A 22,830-nucleotide genomic window follows, 5' to 3' on the forward strand; every position below is an offset into this window, starting at 1 on the left:
GTACATTTCTTCTTTTTTCTACATTCTGAAAACTATTTATACTGTGTTTATAGTCTTGAGTCAGATTTCCCTTTCATCATCCATGTTCTAGTATTCCTGGTCTGATATTAGATATGGAGGTTGGCAGCCCTGCTTGTGGCAGGTGGGTTTGAACTTGATGATCCTCGAGGTCCCTTCCAATCCAGGCCATTCTATGTTCTGTGACCCAGTTTATTGTATTGAATGTAGAATTTGTAGAACTAGAGTATCTTGCTTCTTCAGGCTCCTTCCTCTTCTATCTGCGCCCCAAAGCAGAGTTTGACAGAACTGTTTTTGTCCTGTCACTGCCCTCTTCAGTCAAGTCACTCAATCATTGAACAGCTTTCACTGAAATGTAGAGAATCACAGGAATATTTGGATCTGACACCTGCTTAAGTCATCTCTTTTAGTGTTTTACCTATGCATCTTAGTGAGAGGAAAGTAAGCAATGTGTTTGAGATGTTCAGAGAATGCTGGTCTCTTCTTGGTTCTTCATATTTCATTTTAAAAATAAGTACTTGGAGTAAATATAACGGAGTTTCTTTTCTGGGTAATGGTACCATAGTTATTGTGTGTGGTGTACTTTCTCAGCCTGCTGAGACTTATTTTCTCCAAGGAAATTGAGGTTTCCATGGCATTACTTGCATATGTTTCACTATGTCTTTCAAGAAAAAAAAGAGGCGTAATTTCCATGATGCTTGAGGCGTAGACAGTTTTTGATCTCTGTAAAGGTTTGCAGAATTACAAACGTAACTTTTTACTTTCTGCTAATGCTTGCAAACATTCATACTAACAGATTAAAGATGTAGTAATGTTGTAAATCTGAAAATTGCCGCTTAAATTGTAATGTATAAAAAACCACCTCCTTTTGAATATGCTGTAGTTTTCACTTCTTGGACTGATAAGACTGCAGGGAGAATTCTAGATGTAACTTGAAATGAGCTGAGAATCTGCTACAGATAATATACCAACTCCACATTTTGTTGTTGTAAATGAAGGTAATGACTGCCTTTCCAGATATAAACCAAGCATCTTTCTTCTGTTATGAAAGCTACATCCATCTGGCTTGACAGCTACTGTAAGACGTCTAAGTACTATACTGAATTTAAGATGCTTTTAGCAGATGTAAGACTTGAAGATCATTACTACTCACGTCATTGAAAGGGAAAATGTAGAGAGGTTGAAAGGAAAGAATGTGTTATAGCTGAGAAAAGAGTTTTATTTGTCAGACTGTGCAATTAACAGAAATTTGCTTTTTGAACTTTTTTTTTCCAGCTAATAAACTTCAATTTGCCTCAAGTTCATACCATACTTTAACCTGGTATCTCTGGGCAGATTTATTTTTAATGTAGTTATTTACACTATATTCATTTCCTTATGAAAGAATGAGCAAGTATTTTAAATCTGTTAAAAATCACTATTATCAGGAACAGAAGTCATTTGTGTACACAACATAGCAGGAAATGCTTGCTGTCCTTTTAGGTCATTTAATATGCATCGCTAAAATATATATTCATGAATTCTTTATGTAGTAGTATATAATTCTGAATTTATTTTATGTGATTATATTGTGCATGTAGTATAGATGAATAGATGTTGCATAGCTTCTGTTGCAGAGGATGTGTGAAGAGCTGCTGCTTAAGTAGGGTTACCAGCACAAACTGATCAGTATGTGACATGCTCTGTGAGATCCTGCACTTGGGTAATGTTTGATTACTCAAATGCTTTCAGTGAACAGAGAGTGGTCACATTGCAAGCATTGGGCTATATGCAATTTAAAGAGGAGGTATTATGTGTCTATAGTAAATATAGGTTTGTATTTAAAGTACCAAAAACATCTTTAAGAGTATCAAGCATCCTCTGTAACGTGGTAACTGTTTGTTCTGCATTAGCTCTCCCATGCAGTTTTCGTGTTTCTTGTTATGTGTCTGCTTGCAGTTACTCAAGTGATCCCTTATTGAAAAATAAATGGAAGTAATCAGTATAAAAAAATCATGCAATTCATTTATTAGCTTTTTTTTTAAACAAAGATTCAATGGTTTTATCAAAAGTCAGTTAGTGACTTTATTCAGATCTGTTCAACAAACCATTTCTTTTATTCAAATGAAAACTTCAGTTTATTGTACAGCTGACTGCCTTTTTTGCAGGTTTTCTTTTTCCTAATGAACGGGGAAAAAAATAACTTAGCTTAAACTTTAAGTCGTCAACTTTCTTAAGTTTAAGTATGAAGTGACAAAAACAGTAGCAGTGGATGAGCTTACTGAAACACACTGTGTTTTGTGGTGTGACAGCTGTGCTTGGCTGTCCAGAACATGGTTTGTCTTTCAGGTTACTGTCATCCCTGCTGAAATCCACCACCCTCTGCCTCACTGTGCTTGCATCCGTGGTTCGGTCCCCATAAATGTTCAGCAGGTGTCAGTGAATGTCAGTGGGTACAATTGTTTCTGCATGGAGGAATTCAGTTCCACACCCTTGCTTCATACCCGTTTCCATGTTGGACGCCAGTCTGTCAGATTGCCCCTCTGCTGCCTTCTCTAGCTATATGTTTGCTATGTAAGGGAGTATATTTGGAGACTTGGCTGTATCCCAGCCAGATTACACACTGTTCAGTTTAATGTGTGGTAGCTAAATGGTCTCTTGCTTTCAAGACTGAGCCTGGCATTAGTCCAGTTTTTACAGATTTTAACCTGATGTTTGTGGGAAAGTGTTTTCCAGGAGGAAAAATTGTAAGGGTTTGTATGTTCTGATTTAATATCTAAACAAAATACGGCATTTTCTTATTTTTGTAACCTGATGGTGATAAATTATCACCTAGGCTATTTACATATTGCATTTTTGTTCCTGTTGAATATATATGTGTTGTAATTATGGTTTTCCTTCTGTTCTTACTAAATCCTTTGCAAATGGCTGTTTAGCAAAATTGAAGAGTACATCGTTCTGATGGCATTTCAGATAAAGCTGCTGTAACCTTTAATGATTCATTTTGCTTGAGAAAGGATTATACATGTTATTATATCATTTCTTTGTATTTTAGGCATTTATACTGCTAACTGAACTCATCAGAGAGAACTTCAGAAATAGCAAATTGAAACAATGCCTTTTACCAGCACTTGGGGAGCTTCTTTATCTTGTAGCCAGTGAGGTAAGACTGTCACGATCCTTACAAATTTCTTTAATTGATTATAAAGAAAAAATTATTATTGGAAGTAGGTAAAAAATCAATAAATTCTGTCATCTCTATTGTCAAGAGTTTCTTGTCCTTGTATGTTTTATAATACTTTCTCTACTTCTTAAGGAACATGCTAAGCCAATCTTGTACTTCCTCTGATGTAAATTTAATTGCATTCTTCAAATATAGAATTTAAACCTTGTGAAACAATTCTATCAGTCACTATAACGACTGCTGGCCTCCAGCTTGCAGATCTAAGAGTTAGCCTATCTTATCTAGAGATTTTGATTAAACAGGATGCATAAGGACAACCTACGATACCCATAAATTAATATATCCAGTTCAGTTTAGTTCTTATCCTAGCATGCTTGGATTTGGAAAGAGACTGGACTAAGAGATCTGGCTAATGTCAGATGGAATAATGGACATATCTGACTAGAATTGGTTTAAACCTTCGGTCTAAAAATATTAATATGCTTTAAAAATGAGTTAATTGTAAACAAGAACTGCTACTAATAGTGGAATTGAAGATGAAAGAGAATGGTTTGCAAAAGCAGAGTTTTGACTTATTTTAAGAATAAGATACTTTTTTTTTTTTTTTTTTTTTCTTTTTTAATTAGAGGTGAACATGACTTCAAACAAAAGAAACTTAGCCCTAACTTAGCTGCCTCTCTGAAGTGTTTGTATTAACAGCATCATCTAATTGGTCTGAATGCTGTGACATTAGTTATCAGTTTGTGTGTGAGGTTACTTGTTGAAAGAGTGAAAGCACCAAGTAAATCTGTATTTGGGCTTCCTGATATTCTGTGTCCTTTGCATGTCCCACAGAATGAAGTGGTTGCTTTGTTTTTTTTTTTTTTTGGAGAATAGCAAGCTTCATTTGCTAGCTAGAAATTGCTAGAATCTCTGTCAAACGTGTGAAGTCACAGAACACATCCTCATACTGAGAAATTGTTATGAAAGTACTTCTACAGTGACAGTTTATTTTAGATGTTTTCACTTTTTTCTCTGTTTTCCTTAAGGGGAAAAAAATGATACTTATCAGACAGATTGCAAGCTATTTCATTTTTAAGCACTAATAAAAATCCGAACTTGAAGATTATATATGGCAAGAGTATTTTGCACTGCTTGGTTTTGTTTTGAAATTAATCCTTACCGATTAAAACAAATCTGTCTGTGTTGGCTCTATAGCTGAAGAGATTAGCATGTGCTAACCCTAACACTTCCTTTTCTTATGAAAACATCAGCTGAGAAACTGTTAAGTCTGTGTGTATTTATAAGCTTTGCAATGTTTCAAGCATATTAACTTGTTTTTAAATGAAAGCTCTCTGTCGTGTTTTGGGAAGAACGATAGCAATGTGTTGAATTGCTCTGAGTTAGAAGTAAGAAGTTATTAGAGAGGAGGAAAATTCATCTGTGCTTACAATCTTAAGGCACTGCATCTTCTTACAACTTCAAATGTATCAGTGTGATTTCTGTGCTTGGAGAAACTTAACACGTCAGTTATATCATTATTTTCCTTTTTTTAAAAAGAGCTCTTTATTAAAAAATCTCTTTTTTTACACTGTACATATGCAACCTCAGAATACATTAGTGTGGTAGACATTTACCTGCTGTTTAAACTGCAGAACAGGGTATGAAGTGACCTTGTCAAGATCATACACCAAGTCAGTAGTAGCGTAATAAGAGCTAACAGAAATGTTTGTTCCCAGTTTATATCTTCAAACAGCAAGCCTTATGCCTTAACGAATTGAAGAGAACTGTCTGATTCATTAAGAATCATACATCGACTTTATAAACGCTTACCAATTGAGCCATAAACTTGTGGGGACATGCCTCACTTCTATTTATTTGATTTCTTTTCCTCTTGCGGTTTCCTAAGTGCTTCTATGTCCTACCTCAATATTAGATAACGATAATTTAGTTTTCAATTACCATGAGCATTTGGTAAATCATAAATTATCGGGTGCTTAATCTGTCAACTATCTAGATGCAGCAAGATTCATGAAGTTATATTGCAGGGTCCCTGGTTGCAGTTCTGCACTTTAGAAAATTCTGGGAAAAGTCTAAATAATCACAGCTCTCCTTTGCAATCCTTAATGCTGATATTGGGGGTACACTTGCACTCTGTATCTGTATTTCTCTTCCAAAAAGAGGCCAAGAGCAAATTGTAAGCAGCGTGAGTTGAGTACAGAGAGAATGCTCTGGTCCTCTTAAGAAAATTGCATTAGGGGAAAACTTTCAAATTCTGTGTAATATTTCTCTTCCTTTTGTACTGTTTGTTTTATTTGGGTGGAGAACTTGAAGTTTAATTAAATCAACAGGAGCTCTGAACAAAAAGTAGGAAGCTCTTCAAAAGTTTGGTGATGTGTGTAAACTTAGTAAATGTAAAAAATGGTGAGTATGTTTAGATAATTAAGAGAAGTGCTAAATTTCATTTTTTTAAATTTCTGACTTGAGACTAAGCCTTGTAGAAAGCCATTCATCAGTTTGAAAAATGGAAGAACTGTTGATATTTCAAGACTATGTCATTTCTTAAAGCTTTTATTTTTTTTAGCACATTTAATATATGTAGTGGGAGAAAATTGTTCAAAGCTTCTTACTTAATCAGATGGCTGAAATGAGAAACAGGTTCCTGCTGGTTCCAGCATAGGCTGTTGTTTTAACTGTCTTAACTCCTAGTCTTGTCCTTCCCTTTTCAGATAGAGACTATTTTTTCACAGTTGTTGATATCTCTGTGCTGTTAGCCTAGATACGAGCTTGCTTTGGCCAAATCTTAATGATATCCAAATGTCCACTTTTGAATTTGAAAATTTACAGTAGACAGCTTGAGAGAGGGGAAAAAAAAAGGAAGTTAATTCACTTCTAATTGCAGAATCAAAATGCTAATTCAAATAGCAGTGAATCAGTGTCTCTAACTGTGATTTCAAGGAGATACATGTAAGGATCTTGGAACAATACTGATTTGTCATGAAGGTTCCATGCAGTAAGTTTAATTAAGTACTCTATGTCTCTCTGAATGACTTTGAATATCTTTTTCCAAAGCAAATTTACTTTATTTTTGTTGACAAACAAACTTATTTTGTTTGGTATAATTAAATCACATTTATAGAGAAGCATTATTGCATTTCATATTCAGTCGTCCCTTTCTGAAGTAATCAAAATGATTGAGAGAAGTCCAAAATCACTCTTTGTGTGTGAGTTGGAAGGAAATGATGAAACTAAGACATATTCGGACAAATTCTGTTATGGATTTTAGAGACTACTTAAGTAAAATAATAAAATGCCAAATTCTTTGCTGCACGTGGAATAACATAAACTGTTAATACTGCCTTGAAATTTGTATTTTCTAGCATACAATAATTTGCAGTGTGTGTAGTATGAACGTTATCATTGTTATATTCCCATTTATGTGGCTGAGATTATTGTGATTTTTCGATTTCATCGTTTCTGCTGTTGGCTTCATTTCAGGAGGTAAAAAAAGAGCACCCCAGAGAATGCTTGGTTGTTCCCTCAGCAGCTTACACTGTGCTAATGAGGTGTCTTCGGGAAGGGGTAAGGCACTTTCATTGTCCTCAATAGAATTTCTCCACTGTAATAACCCTTTAGGCATTGTGTGAGATTGTAGCCTGCAGCACTGCACTACCTTGTCAACCAAGGTACTCTTGAATTTAAATAATCACGATAAGACCATGACCTAAGCAGAGATGAATGCAAAAATTCAGTGCTGTTCTCTGTGCGTCCAACATTTATGTACTGTTGCTTGGTTTTGGGAAATGGTAAACAAAAATTACTGTTAGTAAATTTAGTAACACTGTGACATTCTTACGAGAGAAGTTCTGACAGTTTATAGTATTTTCTTGCAGTTTACTTTCTGTATGGTGCATTTCTGGATGAGATTTAGTTTTGATTTTAAAGTGTCTGATACAGTTTTGGAAAACTGCATTGTTATCCTACTGGGTTATTAGCATACGAAGCCCCAAAGCAGTAATTAGTTTTATTGTACTACATACACTATGCTGTAATCTTAATTTTTCTTGGTGCTGACTTAGCCGTATTGCAGAAAGGGAATAAAAGCATGCTTATGATTCCATGTTGTAAAATGAAGAGGAATTGAGTAGAGGATTGGCATCTTCTGTTTACATGAGACCATTTGACTTTATTTTTGCCCAAGGCAAAGCTCAAGGCAGAAAACATGACGGAGGTTGCTGGAGGGGGGAAAGCAACAGAAGTACCTTTTTTTCCTCTTTTTCTTTTTGAGATCTTTATTGCCTACAGATTGTGATTAATAGAGAAAAGGTCTAGATGCATTTTTAACATCTTCAAATCTTCAGATGATCGAGAACACACACAACCATGTGTGTATTACGGGGTATTTGGAGCGCATAACTAAAAGTAAAATGTTATTCTGAGGTATATTAGTCAGAAGCTATGTAATGATAAATTTGTTTGTGGAAAAACTGTCTACTTCTGAATTTTCAATGTTTACCCCTTAAGATTCACCTAAGCTTTGTTTTTTGGGTAGTGTTCACACTTCTCATCCATACTGCTTTTTCACTTCCCTTGTTTCACGTTGGCTTGGACAATGGTGCTTTGACCTAATCCCTCACTGAAGCTATGAAACTAGATGGTGAGCCATGCATGCTGGCCTCCTTTTAAGCCTGTGTGAAGGCAGGAAGGAGCTACCAAAAAGTAGCTTGGAGCTTGGTATCTGCTCATTTCTGCTTAAATAGGAGAGTATGTAAATACAAGTGAACATGAGCAACAGGTTTGGTAATTGCTTCATAGAACCTGGGAAAAAGACACAGGCAATACAGTTGCATGGAGGAGTATAGATAGCTATAGCTAATTGTCTTGCTCACATTAGAATGTGTGTAACTCTCATTTTAAGCAAGGCACCTGGAGAAAGTGTTTGAATCAGAAATAGTGAATAAGTTTTAAAAGGTTAGTTTTGTTTTATGTGTTTTCTGAGGTGCTGCAGAAGCAGAATTTTAGATAAATTAGAGTTTCTCATCATGCAATTTAGCAGACATCTTTATCTTCCTTTATGAGGGAGCAAGATATGAATCAAAGGTTTTTGGTTCTAATCTGATGAAAATGTTGATAATCAAAGCTGACTTTAAAATATAACTGCCAATATTTAATATAGGGCAATAATACATGTAAAGCAATCATAGAAATGATTTCTAATGTTTATTCCTAGCTAGAGCAGTTCCTTTACAGTGAATTTGGACCTTGTGTATTTTCTCAGAAAATATAGGAGAAATTATATTACAGAAGTCATATAGTTTGAACCATATACTCTTCATCACTTTAACTTCTTTAGATATGAGTTCTGTAGTTTTCTAATGGATTTACCTATAATAAAAAAATAATAGTCTGTATTGTATACTGCTTCTCCAGCTCACTGGTGGAATGTTTATTTTTTATTTTCCCACAAAGGTATTTAATGTTCATAGTTCTGTATGTTCCTTCGTTAGCATTAGATTACCAATTTTTTACCAAACATTTAATTCTTGCTATAACAAACACTTAGCGTGATACAACTTTACTTCCCTAAATTATATATATATATATATATATATATATATATATATATATATATATATATATATATTTTATGCTATCTGTCTTAGATTAAAGGAAGAACTATATGGAAGTTGATTTAGGAAAATGATGGGATTTTCAGTCAGTCAGAATTACACTTCTACTAAATACATTTCTCTCTGCATGATTTAATATGAAAAAATAATACAATATTTTTATATGTTTATCTACCACTCTTATATTTGCTGTCTTACTCAGGGCTCCTTTTTGCTAAACATCCATGAGTGACTGAAACAGACACTTCTGCAAGTGTTTGACATGACTGAAATTCAGCAGCTCTGTCTTTCAGTGCAATTTATAAAACTGGACGTACAGTTAAAACAGGGAAAGTGGATTATGTGCTCCTTTGATACAGTTCTACTCACGTATTTTCATTAGATGCAGTTACACAGAACCTCTTCATTGTATTTTGAAGGATTTTTTTTTTTTATTAATTCACTAACATAACTTATGTCTTGATAACCTGGCAGGATGAGTTCTTTAGTTTTGAGGTCAAATATTAGTTTAGGTTAGATATCTCTTCTGGAGAGCTAATTAAGCAGAGAATGGTGCAAGTCTTAGTCGCTTAGGCAGTGCTCAGAAATAGATCTCAGGGGAGTGAAGGCAGACAATCTCAGATGGCAGTAAATGGAATTATTATGAAAGCCTCATTGAGTTTTTAGTGCATTGTGACTATACCTGACCTTCTTGTAGCCAAAGGAGCAGGACTGCATACCGAGTATATTAATTGTTGCCACTTGTTCCAAGTAGCAATGGGGACTCAATTAGTATTCTTAGTAATCTCGTAGTATGTGAGAGACACTTGACTTGACTAATAACATTTAAAGTATGGATTTGATTTTTAAATTCGTATAGTTAATCTAAAAAAAATCTATGTATTTTTTACCTTAACTGTAGGAAAAAAAATCAGATCTTTCATAGAAAAATAGATTTTAAATGAATATTAGTTACATTAAAAAAAAAAAGTTTTGGGAAGCTGAATTTTGGTAAATGTGTGTATATATTTAGATAGTTAATAGAGTTGGTGCAGTATATTACAGTAACAAAAACTGTAAAAACAGAAGCCTAAATCTCCTTTCCTTTGCTCTCATGGCTGTAAATCAGAAGGAAAAGCAAAGGAGTTAGTAGAGTTTTACAGCAGAGCATAATTGTTTTAAGTGAGAATTGGCTTTGATATTTCTTTTAAATATTTTGAGTAAAGCAGAAGTTCTTTGGAAGAAAATGAAGGACTAAAACAAAAATGATGCATAAAACCTTTTAAAACTATATTATACTGGACTTCTGAAATATTTGTGCATCGGTGTCTGCATTTTAGAATGTCCATCTGTCAGAGGAGGAATGAGTATTGAATATATTTTTAATGAAGTGCACGTTCTCCATTTTTGGATGGCTTTTGTACCGCCTTCTGAAAGCTTTCTTTATCATTGTTTGTGAAGACGAATGTCAGAAATCCAAAGGGTAATAGGATAATGTGGAGTTAAGTATAAGAAAGAAATCCATTAGATATTATAATGAATTATTTGTGAAGCCAGACTGTGAGGTAGACTTGACAAATTAAATTGATTGTCCTTCTCAGAATTAACTGCTGCTGAACTCAAGAGTGCAGTTTAAGACATTGCTGAAAGACTTCACTTATTCATAGTTAAAAGTGGAAGTAAGGTGGGATGATACACAGCCAAACCAACATTGGGAATGAATCTTTCAGTTCTATGAAGATAAAGGCTCTCCTTTTAAGTGAAAGCAGAGTTGGAAAAAAAGTAATTTAAAAAACAAACAAACAAACCACAGCAAAATCAGAGATATTAAAAGGAGCATCCTTAAAAAAAAGACAAGAGGGAGAGAAATAAAGGCTGCCTTTAAGTGATGTAAATTAAGTTAATTTGTGACATCTGTGGTATGCTGATGTCTTGTCATTCCTCTAACTTGGGTTTTATTCCTTGTAGAAATTGAACTCTGAATAGTATTACATAGGTACTACAGCTATGCTTGCAGACTACCTGAGACATCTATAGATAGCTTTATTTTTTTTATTAAAGAATCACTTAGTGGTTTGCATAAGTGATTTTGCAGATCAATGACTTGATTATTACTAAAAATACCTTTCAGGACTGTGAATCCCTTAGGGAAATTTGGGAACTGCTGTAGCAAATGGGACCCAGTGGTTTATCATAGACATTGGTCAGGATTATCTGCGTACCAGGCCAGTTATTCCAAAATACCCTTTTCTTTACGCTCTGAAGAAGGCCCTCTTCTTTATCCCAGGAAATTGTTTGTTGTTCTTAATAAGGAACGTTGGAATTATTTAATTTTATTTCTCCTAGTGTAAATGTACATCTTGTAATCATGCTATTCAGACACTATTTTAATGGTGAATTTTGGCACATGCATGTTCCAGAAAAACTCATCATGGAACATCTCTTATGTAACAAAGCCTTTTTTTTTTTTCTTCCAATGGCAACATTTAATTTTGTGATCGTTTGGAGCAGCAATATTTTGTATTAAAATATACTTGTATTAATTGTTTTATTTATAATGAGAGAGAAAGCAGGGGCTGTAGAATTTGTAAACACATTGTTGTCACAAGTTAAGATTTACTACAAAAAACTTTGCCAAATATCAAACAAAACTAAGAAAGCACACTAATAGAATACACACTGAATGAGACATGGGTATAGTAACTAGTTTAAAAACAAGCTAGAAGCATTACAGATATTTAAGTTTTCCTTTCCCATTGTTTCTTTAGGAAGACCGGACAGTGAACCATTTGGCAGCAAAGATAATCGAAAATGTTTGCACTACTCTCTCCTGCTATGCACAAGGATTTATTACAGGAGAAATCGGACCGGTCTTATGGTACCTTTTCACACATTCTACCATAGATTCTTTGAAAATAACTGCTGTTTCGGTAAGAAATTTCCTTTCATGGTATTGAAATCTTTGCTTTATCTGGAAATAGAATTTGCATTGAAATGAAAATGCTTTTGAGCCTTCTTTCTGTGTGTATGTATATTTTCTGTTATATTGAACTGTATTGCAAATAACTGACAGAGCACAAATTATGCACCAGTTTGAATACAGTTTACTGTTACTAAGAACAGACCAATATAGCCTCCTAAAAGGGCTAAAAGATGGATCAGAGAGATGTGTTTGTTAGTTGGCTTACAGCATTTCGATTCCTATTTTGATTCCTCTTTGCAGCAAGAGAGAATTGCCCTTGTTCATGTTGTTCTACATTCCTTAACATGACCTGTAATTGAAACCTAATAGAGCTGCCTGTGTTGGAAACAAGCGTATGGAAAGACCTTGCAGTTCATCATTTTCTTGAACATTTGTTTCCTATGCTAGAGGTCATGACTCTTATTCAAAAATTTTAATTCAACAAATCTAGAAATTTCTCCTGATTTTTTTTATGATGTATTTTATTTCAGAAGTATTTATTTGGTTTATAACATACTTCATAGAATCACAGAATCACTCAGGTTAAAAAAAGACCTTAAAGATCATTGAGTCCAACCATGACAAGCAAAGAGCTATGACATGCAAACAAAAGCTTCAGAACAAAAAGGTTTGTGAGATAGGCAATATTTACCAGAGCTGTGAGTTTAACCGTATCTCTTGTTTACAAAACAAAAGCTGTAGCCACCAATACAGGTAACATCTCAGGACTGAACAGTAATTTGACTTAGTTTAAATGAAGTGTGATAGCTGGATGCTGATTGCCTGAATAACGTTCAGGTTCACTGAGTTTCTGTTGGCTTTGCAAATAGAAAATGGTAAAGTTGCTGTTTGTGGTAGTATGCACATAGACACATCTAGCAGTGAGGTAAGGAATGAGAGAAAATTAAAACATCTAAGTACGTTGAAGAAACAAACAAAAACAAAATATTGTTAGAAAATACATATATTTATTAAATATTGACCTCAAGATGCCTTTTTGGCAAACACTTGCATGGGAAATAAACTGCTCAAACACTAGGAAAATGCATTTACTTCTAAGTACATTTTATTTAACAAAATATACATTATAGAAGCCTGTAAGTTACCACACTTATGTTGTACTTCAAAATTGAATCATCTGGCAGCCCTCGTTGGGTTGGCACTCATTAGTGTTACAGCAATAACAGCATTTTTGCCAAGCTCTCACCCTGTGATTTTTTTTTTTCAAATTGTTTAATTTTTCACTTTTCATGTAAAATCCAAGAAGTATCTGTCAAAGCCTATTTGTCTTCAGGAACTACTCTGCCATGCCCTCTTATAGGTGGCATATGTTAGTACCAAGGTATGTTTTCAAGGTCATGACAGCAGCGATTGAGTTCCCTAAAGAAAAATGATTTGTTGAATGCTCTATTAGATTTACTGGGGAAGACCAGGTTCCTTAGAAATCCAAGCTTCAGTGTCAGGCCATCCATTTAAAGAGATGACACCTAGTTGTGTGTGCACAGGGTTCTGCTGAGGCAAAAATCTTAGTATCTTGTGCTTGAATATGTGCAAATGTGCAGTATAAGTGTACATAAGGAGCATATAAGAAAACAAACATTGTTTTGTTTTTTTTTTTAATTACTGTGAAGGCACAAGCTTACTGGAGATCACACTTCTTACTTGAGTGATTACTAAGGTTACAGTCACACTAGAGGCAGGGCTTGCTCCAGGTCAGCATATTGGTGAGATGTGAATGAAAGCAGCAGGGAGAAGGACTAAAGGAGCATGAAATATTTGTTCTTCTACATCACTTGCTTAGCTGCCCTATTTCTTGGTGCTTTTTGTTTTGTTTCTTTTGCAGGCAGTTGTTACTATATGTAGTAAATTCCATCTTCTCATTCCATACATGTCATGTCATGTAAGGGTACTTTTTGTCTGAAGTTGTTACTGGATTTTCCCCTCTACTTTTTTGGGGAATTGTACACCCTTTACTGAATGTTTAAGATGTAATTATTGTATGTTGCATGTATAATCAACGAATATACAGATGTTATAATTAAGAAATCTACAGGAAGTTAGGCTCAACAGGTTCTCACACCAAAGAATAGATAGAAAGCTTACTCTCGTCCTGGCCTTGCTAAGAAGACTTCAAGAGGAGGGATCTCCAGAAGAGATCCTTTCCCACTGGCAGTCAGCTCTTAAATGGGTCTAGGAGAGGTGCAGCCAGGCTCCCCCCCTTCCATCACACAGCTGAATTGCCTTCACCTGTGCTCCTCTGGCTGACTCAGTGCTCGCCTCAGGTGATCAATCAGAAGTTCAGGCTGTGATTCAGCAGTTCCCATCCAGTTACATAAGAAATGAACTGAACTGCAGCTTTCTGAAGTAAAATATACTAAGACGTTCCTCTAATCCTTTTGCTGCTTTGCAGTTAAATACTAAAGGAACAAGAGGTTGGACTTTTATTTATTATGATCATTATTCAAGACTCAATATAAATCATGGCTATGTGTTAATACAGCTGGGGCATTTGAGCATATGATCTGAACTTTGGAAAACGCTCAGATAACCAATTGATATTGAAATCTAATACAGGTAGCTCTTTCCCCAGTTGAATTTTATAGAGATTTAAGTAACATACAATTTTTTGAAGTAACATACTAATGCATTCTCAGATTGCATCATACTATTTATTTTCTACGTTCATAAAATATCATTGTAGCATATTGTTGCTACAGGTATGCAGGCATTATTTATTCTGCATATGATAACGTGTCCTATTATGTTTTATCATGTTGTCATTCCTGCCTTGTTTAAATCTATCCTGAAGAATGTATTCCTGATTGACGTGTATATTCACTATAAAAAGCATTTATGTGAAGAAACACGTGTGCTATATCTTTACCTGCAGCTAGCACGTCGGCTGCAACGTCTATCAGCTGTAAGGCACTATGGGATTTTACTTACAATTATTTCAATCAGCAACAAAAATATATCAGGAAGACTTTCAGTCCTCAACCACTAGAGTCAAGAAATGACACTTTGTGTTGTCCTACCTGTCAGAGGTGGCAAATGGGGATTGTGTTTTAGTGTTTTTGCTTGCTATGGGGTAGTCCAGCCTGCCTTAGGTAAACATAATACAAAAGTGATATCATTTATTGTTCTGCTAAACTCAGAATAGAAATAATTCAGTAAGATGTCAAAATGACATTCTAACAAGCTTAGCAGCAGGAATTTTTTTCTAGTATATTGAAAGTTATATCCTCATTTTTTAAAAAATAATTACTAATGTTAAGAAATAGCTTCTGCTGGAGAAGTAACTACTTGAAACATAAGCCACTTCCATGGGGAAAAAAAAAAAAAAATGGGAGAGCTCAACAAAATTGTTTTCTTTCTTTTCTTAAATAATTGGTGCTGAATAGTTTCTTTCTGAGACTTAGTTACCACAGATGCATTAAAGCATTCATTCTCAAATTTGAGATACATAGAGTGCATCCTGAAAGGATGAACGTTACCTAGATACTATATAGCACATAAGACTGGGAAGCAATGGATAAGGCACAAATACTGTTAAGGTTGGGGCTGCTGGGAGAAAAAGTGCAGTGTGATGACTGGATGGAGACCAAAGATGGCAAAGTTCATTTCAGGAGAGGCTCTACCAATGCCTTTCTCTCACTGCAATCATTTCTTGTTCAAAGCTGCTTCTGACAGAGGATAATGTAAGGTCTCATCTACTCTTACCTATTATCATTTCCAGATTTTTGCCCAACTACCTCCTTAAGATCTGCTTAAGTGGTTTATGTGAATATGTCTTCTATTTCCTCTCCCCCCTAAAGCTCAGTCTGATTTTCTGCTGAAGTGGTCATTTCAGTCATTCAACAGAGCACACGATGACAACAGCAGTTTTTTGCTGTTAGTGGGATGGAGCTTTCCTCCCATCTCTGAAGCTGCAATACAGTCTTACTAGACAGCCATGTCTCCGCAGGATTTACCTGGAGGTTTCTAATGGTCTTATGGCTGTGGTTACCTCTTTTTTGACCAAGTCTGAAGCAGGGAGCTGAGGCACTGGCATCTCTCGGAGCACCATATTAGTGTAACAACTTTGCCCCTTTTGCTTTGACAGTTTGTCTCTGGGCCTCAACAATTTATAGTAATATGAACCTCGAAGATAGATTTAGTGAATACCTTGAACCTACTAATTTTGAGAACTCTGGCTAGACATGTATGGTTGAATTGTATTCTTGGGGAAATAGACACTCATGTACTTAAAAACAAAAACGGAATGCCTATCTTTTAAGGAAAAAAAAAAAAAAAGAGGAGGGAGAAGGGGCAAGGAAAAAGCTGCAATCAATATTATTGCAGGACCAAAAAGGACGAGGAGGAGTGGGTATTGAGTAGGTGAGTGGCATCAATGAAGTACGTTTTAGGTTTGTCTCTTTTGTTCCTTCCTTTTTTCTTTTTCCTCCTCTTAAATGAAAACATGCTACTGAATGGGTGCTGTGTAAGCAGCAGTTTCTAAATATAGCTGGCTAGGAGAGAGCAAAGAAATGATGATATTGGCTACTGCTCACAGAAGAAAGTTGCCTGAAACCAATTCAGGTTTTCACACGAATCAAATAATTAATTTGTTTTCTTATCCTAATGCTGCATTCAAGCCAAAGACGACAAAGTGTCTGAGGAGTTGTATTTTCCTCATCTAAATACAGCAGAAGCAGTCACAGTATCATGAAGGTTGCACTTCCTGAAGCACTGAAAGCTAAAAGATACTTTGAGTTGAAAGCTGATCCACTTTGAAGGTCATTAGAGAATTTTTGTTAAGGAGTAGCTAAGTCAGTATGCACAGAACAGTCCCAAATCTACCATTTGGCAGAAGAGTTTCTGTGTTTGCTGTACTAAATAGTGTTCCATAACAAATATGTAGATCTAAAGTAGATAAGCTGAGGCTTTTGAATAATGTTCAGATAATATACTCTGTATCAGATTATAGGTAGTGTCCAGAAACAGAGGTAGAATAAAGATCTCTTATGGGTGACCAGAATTTCTGTGGTGGGTGACATCTCTATTTTCTGTTACCTGTGCTCCTTTTTTGTGCAGTATTATGTAATATTGCCTACATTCTGTATCAATAGAATTTCCAAGCATGGACTATGCTGCTGCATCATTATCATCTGGAGGAAGAGAGTGACATGACCCTACTTGATATTAATGTTGTTGTACCAAGGATTTCAGTTGCAGCTGTGTGGGATGTAGAGGTTTAGAAGAGTTGCAGGTCTCTTAAACAAGCAAGCAAAAAACAGTAGTCCTTCTATTTACGTTTATCTTATGATGAAATGGTATAAATTCTTAATTAAAAACTCTGTTAAATTCTATTAAATAACAATATTTCTGTTTTGCTTTTGTAGGCTTTATGTAGAATTACCCGTTATTCACCCAGTGCTTTCCAGAGTGTCATTGAGAAGGTGGGATTAACAGCTGTACTAAATTCCTTGCTAACTGGAATATGCAAAATACAGCAGTACCTGCTCACCATGTTTTCTGCAATGTTGTCATGTGGAATTCATCTCCAGAGGCTGATACAAGAAAAGGTTAGATTTCAGATTAATAGTATTCAGAGGCATGGAAATTCATGAATGAAAAGTTAAAAGTTTCTTCTAGCAGTGCTTTTGTGTTTTCAAAACATTTAGCTCAGTAACAGCTAAGTACCCGAATAGCAGAAAATTAGGAACAGATCTCTCAATTTTCTCAAAACTGAGAACTGTGAATTTAACATTTTAATGGAGGGGGGAAAAAAAGAGTTCAATGATGTTCTTCAAAAATTACTACTTACAGAAAATTACTACCTGTTCATGTAATATAGATAATGTGTTATTTTTATATTTTTGTTTGTTGAAAATATGAATAATGAAGAGTATAATGTTTCTTATTCTCAGATCCTTAAGAGCTGATACTTATGGGTGCGTTAGAAAGCTCTAATGCACTAGTTAGAAAGCAGCTAGAAAGCTCTAGCTAGAAAGCTCTAGCATGGCCATAACATAGGGCTTTTAATGGTCCTAAAGAAAAATATGTCCTGAGTGAATCTAAAGCTCTATTTTACTCTCTCTTTGAAGCACTTTGACCAATTCATAAGCAAAATGTCTTGCAGAAATCAGTATTCTAAGAACTTAATTTTCTTCCTAGTGGTGCTGAATAAAGCTGCTAGAAAGTTACTAGAAGCTACTAGCCTCACCACCCTTCTCTCATAAAGAATAATTTCTTCTTTATACCCAACGTAAACCTGTCCTGTTCAGTTTAAAGCCACTCTCCCCTGTCCTGTCACTACACTCCCTGACAAAGTTTGTCTTCAGCTTTACTGGAGGCCCCTTTGGGTACTAAAAGGCTGCTATCAGATCTTTCTGGAGCCTTTTCCAGACTCAACTGCAACAGCTCTCTCAGCCTGTCTCCATGGGAGAGGTGCTCCAGCCCTCTGAGGATCCTTGTGGCCTTCTCTGGACATGCTTCAGCAGCTCCATGTACTTGTGCTGGGGGCCCAGAGCTGAACGTAGTGCTGCAGATGGGGCCTTACAGAACAGAGGGATAATCCCCTCCCTCACCCTGCTGCTTTTGAAGCAGCCCGGGATACTTTTGTCTTTCTGGACCATAAGCAACATAGCTAGTTCACTTCAAGCATTTCATCTACCAGCACCTCTGACTCCTTCTCCGTGGAGCTGCTTTTACTGCATTCTTCTCCCAAGATGATCAAAAGCTTTCTAATTTGATCACCAAAATATTCCATGTTTATTTTTGTCAGTACACCTGTACAGTTAACAAACAAAATCAATGCATCTCTACTTACAGAGAAAAAATTAGAAGAGGAGCTCATGTTTTCATCAGCAGTGATGTGTGCTGTAACCTGATTCTCATCTTGACTAAAAAATGCATCTGGCTTTACTTGAAATGCATTCATTTACTTTCTGTATATATTGTTTTAACGACAACATTTAAGTGAAAAAAATAATATACAGTCTTCCACTCATCTCTTCTTGCAGCCTGAAATTACTCATTCTCTTCATGAAAGTCATTTAGTTTCATGTTAGAGTTGTCACTGTGCTCTGTGTAAATGCCTGTCAGCTGGCCTTAAGCTTTCCACAGATTCCACTTACAAGAGCATTAACAGATGGCAAACTGTGACATTACAGGACAGTTTCAAATGCCTTATTGCACGTTGGTGATCTACTGAGAGAAGTATGTTCGAAGATTCACTTACACATTGAATTCTTTCCCTGAATGTTCAACAAGCATATGGCTACACTGTGATGACACTTTTCAGTATTCTTTGTGCATGACACACAAGTCCATCCTAATGAAAAAAGGGGAAAAGAAAATGACCAGTGTAAATCTCCCAAGTATTTTGTCTTTTGTAGAATTCTTGTGTACCTTAAGAAGTGGTAAGACCTCAGTGTTTACAGAAGGTAATTTTTAATAGAACTGCAAACCAACATAATAAATGATACTTAAATATGCAAATTCAAAATGGAAGTCATTTACCTTTGTGTATTTTATCTGGAAACCCCCTTAGCTTGCAAGCCTTAAGCCTGATTTTGTTTTTAACTCCCTTTGAGAACAGGAATGAAATCATTTACAAAATAACAACTAGAAGAATAGAAAGGAAAAATGCTGTTCTGTAGTCATCTGTGCCAATATAAATCTTAGGAGAACTACAGTGGCTTAAAGGATTTTTTAAATCACTCTTGATACAGAGATATTCTATTACAGTTTCATGTTTTGAAGAAAAAACAACAAAAAAACAAAAGCATGAAATGATATTTTAAAATAAAATGTGGAGAAAGAATCTGAATCAAACATCTTTGAAAACTATAGCAGTAGATAAAAAAGAAAATTACTTTAATCTAGCTGTCAAATATCACCTCTGAATGAATGGAAACCATTGACATTTGGTAAGTGTGCACAAACCTGACCAACCTGCTCCTGCTAGAAAGTCACTAACCTGCATGTTGGATCCACCTATGCAGCCACCATGTTTTGTTTGCTATTTGGACATAAAAACATGAGTCAACTACCATCTCTGTTTCTGTGGTTGTTCTTGAGTGTGCACACTAGTGGTACCAGTCACCTTTTGTGTAAATCATACCCTCACAATTCAGCAGTGTCATTTCTTCAGATCAGAGTATCTCTTCTTCCTGATTGATTTGTACAGCACTGCAGGACATGAAATGGCAAAAGTTAAGAGACGCAGACCTTGTAAAAGGATTTGTAACTTTGAATTATTTTTTATTGCTGTTTTTTTTTCTTTTTTTTTCCATCTAACTCTTTAATTATAATGTTATGGAGATATTTGCAGTTCATAAAAAGCAAATCAGAAAATACCCCAGAAAACAAATACTTAACATGACATCTTCAGTGTTTCTTGAAATAATGGTCCGTTTCTCCCTTGTATAACCAGTTAAAAAACTTAATTGCTTTTCATGATTTATTTTAAATTTGCTTTGCAGTATCATTAGGAGTATCCTCTATACAATCATGATCTTGTTGTGGTAGGGTGGCTCACTTGTAATGAAAGCAGTGTCCTTACCCTGCAGAGTCTCCATGGATACCTCAAAACAGTTGTGAGCAGGGGAGGAACAATGTAACAGTGCAACAATTAATAATTAATATATATGTGTTTCAGCAATTTTTGCCTCTTCTGATTTATTGAGTTCTGCAGGTCAGCAAAGTCGTGCTGCAGATTTTCTTTGGATAAAATGTTGCTGTTTGGCAGTCATCAGACCAGGCAAAAAAACAAATTATAAAATGTCACTTTCGTATCTTAAGCCAGATCATTAGAGAATTCTCACATAAATTAGATAATAAGTTTGATATAACTAATTTTAATTGACAATGCAATTATTTGCACGTTTAATTGCTATCCCTGAAATGGAATGTTCTTGCTTTCTAAACCATGACGAATAAAACTACAGCTGTGTTTTGGCTTGTAGATGCATCTGTCCATGTTATGTTGCCCCAGTGCTTGTTCTGTCAGGTCCATTTGTGTTAACAGGCAGTGTAGCATTATACATACTGTTATTCTAAGCTTGAGACTTTACTATTGTAACAGCTCTTTTTTTGTGGTCGTTCTGGGTTATTTCTGAAAAGAAAAAAAGGGAAGGGAAGGGAAGGGAAGGGAAGGGAAGGGAAGGGAAGGGAAGGGAAGGGAAGGGAAGGGAAGGGAAGGGAAGAGAAGAGAAGAAAAAACACTTTACCAAAATTTCAACCTTTGCTTCTAATTTGTTTATCATTTACAAAATTTCTTGCTCAGACTCACACTGAAGGAGCTCCAAGTTCTGCTCCATAAACAACTGAGCAGTTTAAAGTATGAACTTTATGCAGTTTAGTTTCATCAACCACAAGATTGAAGAATGGTGTCTATTTATAAACTAAATTAGAAAAAGACAAGAAAGAATTAGTAGAATAATTAATAGCTTGTTCTTCTGAGACATCTTTACTGATTGTTTATGTTGATGGCAATCTATGTTTTGAAGACAAAGTTTAAATAGTATCAGTAAAATCTGATTGCTTGTTGGCTGGATTTTACACTAATGTTCTTTCTTCTAGCTAAGTGTTGCAAAGCTTGCCTCTAACAAATTATGTTTGGTCTTGATTTTCAGTTTTATGAAGTTGCCTTTCGGTTATTCTGTCGTCAAAACAGGGAGTTTGAATAACACTTAGCATGTTAAATGTGTGTCGTAGGAGGATATAAAACTTTATATACAACATGCAGTTATGTACTGGGTGGCTGCTTCATTTCATGGTATCATTTATGAGCTGATGTAGCCATAATTGTATCCAACAAAGGTAGTGTTTTATCTTCCTCCATGTATGGAAATAGATAGGTAAACCTTTTGTCTTATTGGTGCTGAGGTATACCTATATTCTGAAAATTCATCCGTCTTAAAGATGTTAAAATATCGTATCATCCTTAAGGCAGGATATTTTCTAATGCTTTCTAGTCCATTCTGGACACGGTAGAACAGATAGTGTTTTCTTGCCATGGCTTGTGAGAAGTTGAACAGAGCAGCTTTTCATTTGGCCTGTCTATTTTGGACAAAATGTATTTAGTTGTGTTGTATGGATTTTATTTGCTATGAGAATGGAGTGAAAAGGGTAATAAAAAATGCAAATACGTTATAGAAATGAAAAAATGGAATTTCAAATGTATACACTGATAAAGTATAACGCAAGTAACTGTTTTGCATAAGATAACAGTAATGGTTTTTTGTTTATCCCCACCAAGGAGTTTATGACTACAATTATTCGTTTACTTGAAAGTCCTTCAACTTTCATACGAGCAAAAGCATTTCTGGTCCTGCTGCAAGTTTTAATAAATAGCAGGGAAATGTTGCTTCTCAGTTGTCAAGCAAGGTAAGGTAATAATGGAATTTATGATTAGAGATGCAATGCTTATTTTCAAAGTTGTGTCTAAGTCACTTTCAATATGTTGTATTTCAGAGTCAGTGTTTTAGGAATGAATTGTCTTCTGCACAGTGCAGATCTTTCTGTTTCTGAGGATATCCAGAGGAGAGTTCTCTGTTTTGTCTTTTGTTGCCAGATGATGATTACTCACAAGGGGAAGCCACTCTAGCTTACAAGGAGAGACTTTAAAAGTAACTGGTGGTCCCTGTTAGGATAAGCAAGGAACAGATTTTGTTTTGGGTGGGTCACATAAGTACTGCACTAGTGAGTTGTTGCTGTGATGGGAATGCAAAATAAAAAGGTCTGTCATGTACCTTCCTCATCTTATGATGTGATTGATATAACCTGTATTCTCTTCAGTATAGGTACATTAAAAGCAGAATAATGTTTTGTGACTGTGTTGTTGAAGTCATTTGTAGAACAATCACTGAATTCCTGTGACTTTTGCATGAAATATTTCATCTGTTCCTATATCTTAAAATACTTTGCAAGAAATGAAAGCACTTCAGTTAAGTTTGATTCACAGTGGAATGGTTATTGGAACTTTTTTCACTACAGTGCTTTCATATAGATGAGAGGAAATGAGACTGCTAGAATATAAATTGTCACCATGGTTTTGAGATGGTGGAGAAGTAAGATGGAAGAAATTTTCTTGAGTATTTGTAACAGTGAAA

At 35.3% G+C, this 22,830-nt stretch overlaps 1 protein-coding gene across 1 annotated transcript in view; it reads left to right on the top strand.

Moving 5' to 3' along the window:
- The window catches only part of ULK4 (unc-51 like kinase 4), a gene marked incomplete at its 3' end in the record, with an annotated part of 210,418 nt that overhangs the window by 27,375 nt on the left and 160,213 nt on the right, over positions 1-22,830 (top strand). The window contains exons 17-21 of the mRNA XM_079538560.1: positions 3,053-3,160; positions 6,659-6,742; positions 11,538-11,699; positions 17,113-17,295; positions 21,978-22,105. Of these exons, the coding sequence (XP_079394686.1) occupies positions 3,053-3,160; positions 6,659-6,742; positions 11,538-11,699; positions 17,113-17,295; positions 21,978-22,105 (665 nt within the window). The remainder of the gene's footprint in view (positions 1-3,052; positions 3,161-6,658; positions 6,743-11,537; positions 11,700-17,112; positions 17,296-21,977; positions 22,106-22,830) is intronic.

This window comes from Tetrao urogallus (assembly GCF_951394365.1).
Source record: "Tetrao urogallus genome assembly, chromosome: 7".
NCBI classification, from domain to species: domain Eukaryota; kingdom Metazoa; phylum Chordata; class Aves; order Galliformes; family Phasianidae; genus Tetrao; species Tetrao urogallus.